Raw genomic sequence first — 8,371 nt, 5'->3', positions numbered from 1 at the left:
TCTACTTCCCTCCACCTTTCCTAGGATTATTGTTTTTTCCAATAAGTCATTCTTCCCATGACGTGACCAAAGTATGTCAGCCTCAGTTTAGTCATCTTGGCTTCCATAAGGATTTCTGGCTTGATTTGTTCTAGGACCCATTAGTTTGTCTTCTTGGATGTCCACTGAATCCTCAGCACTCTTCTCCAACACCAGATATCGAATGAATTAATTTTTTTCTTTTTTAGCAAACTGGCAGTTAGGAAGAAAATGTTTAGAATATTTGCACATTTTGGTGAATGTATTTATTTACTCAAAAACAATCCAAAAAAGAAAACACTGTGATAACAGAACCCTCCATCAACCGTCTCCTCTTATAAAAGTTAACTCAGACATTCATTTTACTCTTAGTCAAAAACAATGTAGTCACCAACCACAGAATCAGAACAATCTGATGCAACCACTTTTAAACATCTCCATTTGAAACTAGAATTCAATCCTTAACTGGGAATGTCTGGAAATAGTTGGGTTATTATTACCTCAAACCTCTACCACAAAAGGTACACACTGTGAAGCAAATCTTGCTCAGTTTCTTTTAGATGTGGAAGAATTGAACAAAAAGAAGAGAAACACCCCACTGTTGAGAAGCTTGGGCTTGAGAGTGACATGCTCTCTATACAAATGTTTCACAAAAGTCTATTGAAGGAAATATGGCATTGGGGGAGCTCATATCACCCAGCAGGGAGATTTATAGTTTCATGGTTCATCAGAGGAGGGTAGGCTGGTCCCATCTGAGAAGTTTCAACAGCAGTAATAAGCTCAGACAACTTTATGGGGCCAGGGGGTCACAATGAATCCCACGCACATGGGCTGTACTGCTATCTCCAATTTCCAGTTGTCGGCTGCTGCTTGAAATTCAGTATGAATTCCTGTGATATAACTGCATCATTGAGCTCTGCCAGGATATAGTATGTCAAGACACAGGCTTTTTCCACAACTGCTTTTGAGTGACATGTTCTTGATGCCCTCTGCTGAAACATAGCAAATTTTAGTGGGATGGTTTCAGAAGTAGCAGTAGCAATAACTAGAAAACAGCAGGGACTGCAAAAATGATTCTGGGAACACATTGCCTACCATCCCTTTGCTGCTGGGCTGAATCTGCCATCACTTTCAGAGGCTCTGGCTACTTCTATCAGTAAGTTTCCTCCATATCACTGGAGAAATTCTAGTCAGTTGCAGCAAGCTGTAAAACAAAGGAGTTAGCTCAAAGGCTCTTGTTTTTCAACAAGCACTTACATTTTCCAAATTTGAAAAGTGATTGCCTAAAAACACTTCTTCTTCTTTAAAAAAAAGTATACTGAACACGGATATTTGTAAGGAGAGAAATGAGAGCTCATGCTAACCTACTCTCTTTGAAGTAGGCTTAGTAATCAAGGATGCAATGCAGCCTCACATATTTCAACAGAGGAGTCTAACACTTGTTTAAATATCTCCCAGCAGAATCAAGTGGATGTCAGTGCTTCACTATGGAAGAACTAAAAGCTAAAAAATATTTGCAATGGAAAAGGGAAGAAACTTGTTCACTTTAATTTAGAGAGAAACTGGGCACAGTTAAATCCTACTGATCTCAATACAGGAGATCTCAGCACATGCATGACTTTCTGCATGGAAACCGATGGACTTTATAAGTGTTTAAGTATGGCTGAATCTTGCTGTTGAAGTTGTGGAGGGAAAATGTGTTCAGTAACTTTGAAAGTATGAACTTGGAAGAGAGCAATCAATTTGGGCATTTGCCTGTCTTGCTTCTTTCTTTTCTTGTGGTCCACAGACATAGCAGTCCCACTGTGAGCTCATATATCCAGCTGCAGGAAGAGAACTGTATTGTCATTACAGTCATGCACAGAAAAACAAGACTGGATGTCACATAATAGCTTTCAGCTTTACAGCAAACAGAAAAAACCTCACACTTACAAACACCAAGAAACATGCGAACACTCAAAAGAGCTGAAGACAACTGTGAAAACTGAAAAAGGAGATCTCCAATGAAGACTAAGATTGCTCTATGCCAAAGCAAAAGGCATCTCTTAAAATGAGACATTGAGGTGTTGAATTCTCTCATTCAAGTGGCAATGACAAAAAATGATCCTTTGGAGAACAGGTGAGAATGTTTTCACTCTTTGTTCAGACTCCACTGTTGGTTCAGTGTACTTTAGGCACTAAGCAGTCTTGTTGCTTTTGGCATCATGTTAGGTTTCCATTTAGCTGTTGTCCCCCTCTTTGTTTCCTTTCCTTTGAGGACCAAGTTCAAAGGCTGGGAAGCGGGACTTCTCAGGGACCAATACATCAGAGAGGAAGTGGATTGCTCCAGCCATACCTGAAACAGGCAAATCAGACCCATGGTCAAAAGGACACAAAAAGCAGAAGCAAGTTTGAGCACTAGATCCTTCATCTACGATCTTGTAGTGATACAAAAATTTAAGATGGGAAGAGAGAGAGTCCTCAGAATCACACTGCCCTCTAGGACACCTTGAATAGGCTGGATGATGGAAGGCAGAAGGATCACCCCTTGGAACTAATTTGCAGTTACCAAGCTGTCAACTGGAGAAGCACACCTCCAGCTACCAGTGTGACTGGGAGCTAGCTTCTCTCCCCACAGGCCTTCCCCTTGGCAGGGAAAACTCCAGCAGCTGCCTGACCTAAGGTGCTATCTAGAGGGTTCCTCCTGCTGCTTTGCTCCACCTGGGTTAACTCATGTAAACTGCATTCACACGGTCCTGGGGTAGAACCTACAGTCTTCCATCATCCAACCCAAGGGAGGTGTACTGTGTTGGTAATGTGGCTCTCACTATACCCATTTCACTTTCTCCAACTAAGGAAACAGCAAGATGAACTCCCCCATCTTCCTTAAACCATCAGGAAACTGCATTTTAAGTGCACATGTGCTTGTGCACAAATATACACAAACAGAATTACCTGTTCACAAGAAAAAAAGTACTAAACTAGCACTGTCAGACTGAAGCCCTGTGCCTCCAAAGAGCATTATTATTTTTGTACCCTACTTGTCTCTCAGGATTGGTGTAGAAGGAGTTCTTTCATTTCCCCCCATCTTGGTTTCCCTGCAAGAACAAGGCAAGGTGGCCCTACTTAAATTTACATGTGGACGGTGTACTCTCCAGCTGAGAACCCCACAGTCAGCATGCTGAGCTGGACCCTGAAGTGCAGTAATTGGAGCCCTCAACTATGTTGGTGGCTGCACTTTTTCTAGAGCGACACAGCAGTGGTGAGGGAAGCCAGCCAAACCCTGCTGGCTCTTAGCAGCCTACTTTTCCATTGGCATATTTCTTTCACGGCAGTAGTACTTTCAGCCTTTGGTCTCCTTGCTGCCACTGACTGAAATAGCTATGCTGCCATAAAGAACAAGTAGAATTCTGACTAGGAAGTACTGCTTTACACAAGAAGTAAAGACTGTCTGTATTTATACTCAAAGTATCCATATTAAGAGAAACATCATAGCACTTGGCAAACCCCTTGAGACATGATGCTCTAGGCTATCCAGTAGCTTTTCATGACAGAAGTGACTTGAAACTAACTCCTACAGCTCTCTTCATTTCTTATCATTGGCTCTGCTGGCTGGGGACGATGAACTCTTGAGTCCAAAAGATTCCTTAATCTTCTGTTGGAGGGAAATGTTCTATACCCTTGCATTTATTGTAGTTTAATTCAGTAAAAAAACAACAAGACCTCAGTTTAGCAAATGTACAGATATAGGGTGTTAAACCAATTCCAAATGCTGGTGGCAATTTAGAGAAGGAAAGTTCAGTACTCTGTCATGCAAGTTATACTGCAATTAGCAGCACATCAGTTCCAAGGAGAAATGACCATCAGTTTACATTAGAGAGCAGTAGTGAGCAACCACAAGCCTACTGTTGGGAAAAATTTCACCAGTGCCTTTCCTCAGGCAACCATCAGGAGGAGATGGGGCCAGCTTCTTAAACACATGAATTTAAAGCATACTGCTTTGAATTTCCTACTCCTGCTTTACCTCTTCTTCACATAATTATTGGTTGCAGATTTAAATAATAAAATATGATTTACCTTCAAAGAGTGAATAGGGTCTGTCGGGAATACGGCAACCATGCGCACCATATTCTAGACACCACTCTGCAAACTGAGAGAAAGTAGGCAAATAAAGGGAAAGAAATAGTGACTGGGTATTCTGGCAAACAATATAAATCAGGGGTAGGCAACCTGCGGCCCGCGGGCCGGATGCGGCCCGGCGAGGCCTTGGGACCGGCCCCAGCCCGGTCCTGCCGCCGATTGCCGCTGGGGCCTTTGGCGTCTCGCGCGAGGGGCATGGTGGGGCAATTGTCTATAGAAGGCTCAGAAACATGCATTTATCTTAACATTTTTTAAAAAATCAGCAAATTTTTTTGCGTGTCCTCCATTTTTTATTTAAAAAGTGCCCTCCATTTGAAAATTTTGTCCTACATTTGTCCCGGTTTATTTATTTATTTTAATTATTTAATTATTTATTTTTTGGCTCTCTCCCCCCCCCCCCCCAGTTGTCTGAGGGACAGCAACCTGGCCCCCGGCTCAAAAGGGTTGCCTACCCCTGTTATAAATGAATACATACACACACTCAACAGATGCAAAATCCTACACAATTCAAAAAAGAGGAACTCTGTGCAGTCAATCTGTCCAAATTAATACATCTAGCTTCAGCTCTATTAAAGACTATGATGCAATTTCAGGAAATTGGAAGGACAGATTAAACAAAATCCACTCTGTGCTGATTGACACTTGAGTGTAAAGTAGCCTCCTCTCTCATAGGAAACAGGGAAGCAAAGAGGTATTAGCAGCACATCAGTTCCAGGGTGAAATGGCCATCAGTTTACATTAGAGAGCAGTAGTGAGCAACCAGAAGCCTACTGTTGGAAAAAATTTCACCAGTGCCTTTCCTCAGGCAACCATCAGGAGGAGATGGCCTTCCCTTTTAGTGTCTTTGGACCTACTTCTGCTTAGCAATACTGCATAACCCCTTAAGGATAAATACACTCCCTTCAAAATATATATCTGCTCACTGAAAATAACTGCCTTGATGATTTTTTGGTTTCTTTTTAAGAATGAATCAGTCTCCTACTCCTCAGTTCTATCCCAGTCAATATACTGTACTGATTTAAACAAGATAGCAAATGGCCGATGAATTTCTCATCTCTATCCATGATTTTTATTGGTTAAGTGTGGAATTCAGGTGAAGGGCTTGTTTTATAGCAAAAATGACAGAAATTATTTCCAAGATTTCCCACAGTAATGTCCCTTAACCTACATTCCCAATTGCCTCCTTCAATTAATAGTCTCAATGTCTTTATTTTATGTCAGGGTCTTGGGATTTAAACCAGCCAGTCAAGGCAAACTAGAGGCATTCTTGGGTTCACTACACTCTTCTTAACGTATACTCCCAAGGATGCAGAACATGTGGGTTTCTAGATGTTGGTGAACTTTAAGTCCCATGATTCCTCACAACTAGCTATGCTGGCTAAGGCAGATAGGAGCTGCAATCTGACAATTTCTAGATGTTTCCTATTCCTGTTATACACTGATACCAAACTCATTCTCTCAAAGTGAATGTATGTGGAGTCAAAATGTCACTCTCTATACACAAGATGACATGGGGGAAATCTATGGATTGCCTTTAGTGGGGGAAATGTTCCTAACCTTTCATCCTGAAAGCTCAAGGGAACACAGTCAAAAGAAGCTCACAGGGGACTATGTATACACAGTGGAAGTGAAATGCATATTAACTATTGAGGGTGGTGAAAATAGAGAAAAATTGAGAGGGGGGATATCCTGGAGAAGGGCATGGATGGCTGGTTGGCAACCTGGACAAAAACATTCCCCACTGCAATGCTTTGTAGCAGCTCCCACTTGTTTTACATAATTAAACATACCTGGACATACTTTTGGTTCTTCCCTTGTTCCTTTTGTTTTGTTTCTTTTAAAGTCCTTCAGATTTAGATTATTTTAGAAGTGCAAAACTACTGTTATTTATACAGCACCTGATACAATTTCAAGCCCTTAATGGAAATGCTTTATTATTTTTGAATGTGAACAGTTTAATTCTGTTTTAATGATGACAGCTTGCATACGTTCAACATCAGTGGACCCACTGTATCCATAGATTCAACCAACTGAAGATTCAAGATATACAACACAACACTGTACACAACACCAAGCACAAGGGGTGAACAAGCAAGACTGGAGACAAGAGGCTGGAGAGAGATTGAGGATCTGTGAAATGGTGGGAATTGCTAAGTGTAGTGCTTGGCACGAAACCATGCCTCCCACCATTTCACAGCTGCTCAGTCTCTCGCCAGCCGTGCACCACTTGCAACTTGCATCTCCATAAGGGATCTTCCACAGATTTTGGTATCCATGGGGAGTCCTGGAATCAATCCCCTGCGGAAACCAAGGACCCACTGTATACTGTACTGTAATCATTTTAATTTGGAAGCTACCTCGAATCCCAATCTGGGAGAAAGACCTCCTTTCAGCCACCATCTTGAGGGAGAGAGAGGCAGGCTAGCTCCCACCAGGCTTCACTTCCCTTTAACTGTCACCTTTAATATTGTATTGTATAGCAATTTTTACTGTACACCGCTATGATCATTGCGGAATAGCGGTCTATAAATAAAACGTATTATTATTATTATTATTATTATTATTATTATTATTATTATAGATGAAGATTATGATAATTTATGATGGAAAATGCTTCTTCCCTTTTAGTATATATTAGTCAACTAGTGTGGGGGATCTGCCCTCAGTAATAATTACTCAAAAACATATTTAGAAGGAGAATGGGTGGATGGAGCCTCTTCAGGGGAAAAATATACCTTGCAAGCTCGATAGAGGTACTTTTTATCCTGAGTAAGGTGATAGAGAGATAAGAAGGAGTAACCATTTCCTGCAGTCCCATGGCAGATGCCATACCCTTTCCTCAACAGTCCTCGCTGCCAAATGACATCGCTACATTCCATGGCATCCCGCAGATATTTCTCTTCTTTGAACACCTGTGGAAATTAACAAAGAGTCACTGTGTGGAAGGGGACAATCAGGCTACCTAGTTCAAACCCTTGTGCTTTCCAATCGGCACTATAGTTCTATCTTCCACACATCTAAGTTCACCGATTAGCTAAAAATAAAAATTGTAAATGGAACTCCTAACTCCCACATACTGCTGATGAGACCAATAGGTTCTACCGAGGTTTTTTGTATTCCTTTTAGTAATATATAATGTTGAATAATTTCATGGATCCAGTCTACTTTTTCTTTCTGCACAAATAATTCAAGATTGTTGTTAACTGCTTTCGAGTCAACCTCACCTCACTGCGACCCTGTGAATGAGACATCTCCAAACCCTCTACTACTCTGCTCAGATCCTGCAGGCTCAGGCCCGTGGTCTCCCTAACCGAGTCAACCCATCTGGCATGAGGTTTTCCTCTCTTTCTACTGCCCTCTATCTCCCACAGCATCATTCTTTCTAATGAGTCATGCCTTCTCATGATGTGGCCAAAGTACGGCAGCCTCAATTCAGTTATCTATTCCAAGTAGGGACAGTTTTTCATGTATCAATGATCCTTCCTCAAAGATCCTTCCAAAAGCCCTATTTGGCAGATCAGCACTATTATCCTGATAGCACCTACATGGATGGTAAGACTGAGTAGGCTGACCAAAGTCATCTTAAGACTTTCTGGGTGAAGTGAGACTGGATCTCTCTTTTGCTTATGGAAACCAAGGGTGGAGTTGATAAAATAGTAATAAGAATTCTAAGTGGGGCTTAGATTTGAACAATTCAAAACTTTTTTTCTTTGAATAGCTAACCCCCCTGTCCCCCACACCCAACATCAAATCAAATCAAAATCAAAAACTGCTTCTGAAAATCTCTTCATTTTCAAAAACAATCTTCCACACAACAGGGAGAATTAGACTTGTGCTTCTCTCACATATCCTCTTAATGTAACAACTTTCCTAGTTCTTCCGATCTTGATTAGGATGAGCAAGGGATCGTCCTTACGCCTATTACCATGAATATGGGGCAATTTTGACATATCTTGGTCTCCCTGCAGCCTTTTTCTCATTTGAGTACCAAAAATGCTGCAGGCACAAGCACTAGGGGAGTCCTCACTAGTCAAGGATGAAGTGTGTTCGGCACACAGATATCTGAACCCCCCCCCCCAAAAAAAAAAATAATAATAATAAGGTGAAGTGATGTAGCCAGATTGGGCAACAAATTATGGATGTCCCAACAGTGTAGAAAATTGTTAGCCATGTAATTTTCTTTTTACTGCCACAAATGGAGACAAATACTTCTGGGATATCTACCCCATGCTTC

General features: G+C 41.4%; 1 protein-coding gene across 1 annotated transcript in view; it reads right to left on the bottom strand.

Moving 5' to 3' along the window:
* Positions 1-261: 261 nt before the first annotated feature.
* Positions 262-8,371, bottom strand: part of LANCL2 (LanC like glutathione S-transferase 2) — a 34,470-nt gene continuing 26,360 nt past the window's right edge. The window contains exons 7-9 of the mRNA XM_089532530.1: positions 6,873-7,049; positions 4,075-4,147; positions 262-2,353 (exon numbers count right to left, since the gene is read on the bottom strand). Of these exons, the coding sequence (XP_089388656.1) occupies positions 2,238-2,353; positions 4,075-4,147; positions 6,873-7,049 (366 nt within the window). The 3' untranslated portion in view covers positions 262-2,237. The remainder of the gene's footprint in view (positions 2,354-4,074; positions 4,148-6,872; positions 7,050-8,371) is intronic.

Source organism: Sceloporus occidentalis, unplaced genomic scaffold (assembly GCF_023333645.1).
Source record: "Sceloporus occidentalis isolate IW3139 unplaced genomic scaffold, rSceOcc1.0.p SCAF_7, whole genome shotgun sequence".
Lineage (NCBI taxonomy): Eukaryota > Metazoa > Chordata > Lepidosauria > Squamata > Phrynosomatidae > Sceloporus > Sceloporus occidentalis.
This window is presented reverse-complemented; position numbering and strand designations above follow the sequence as displayed.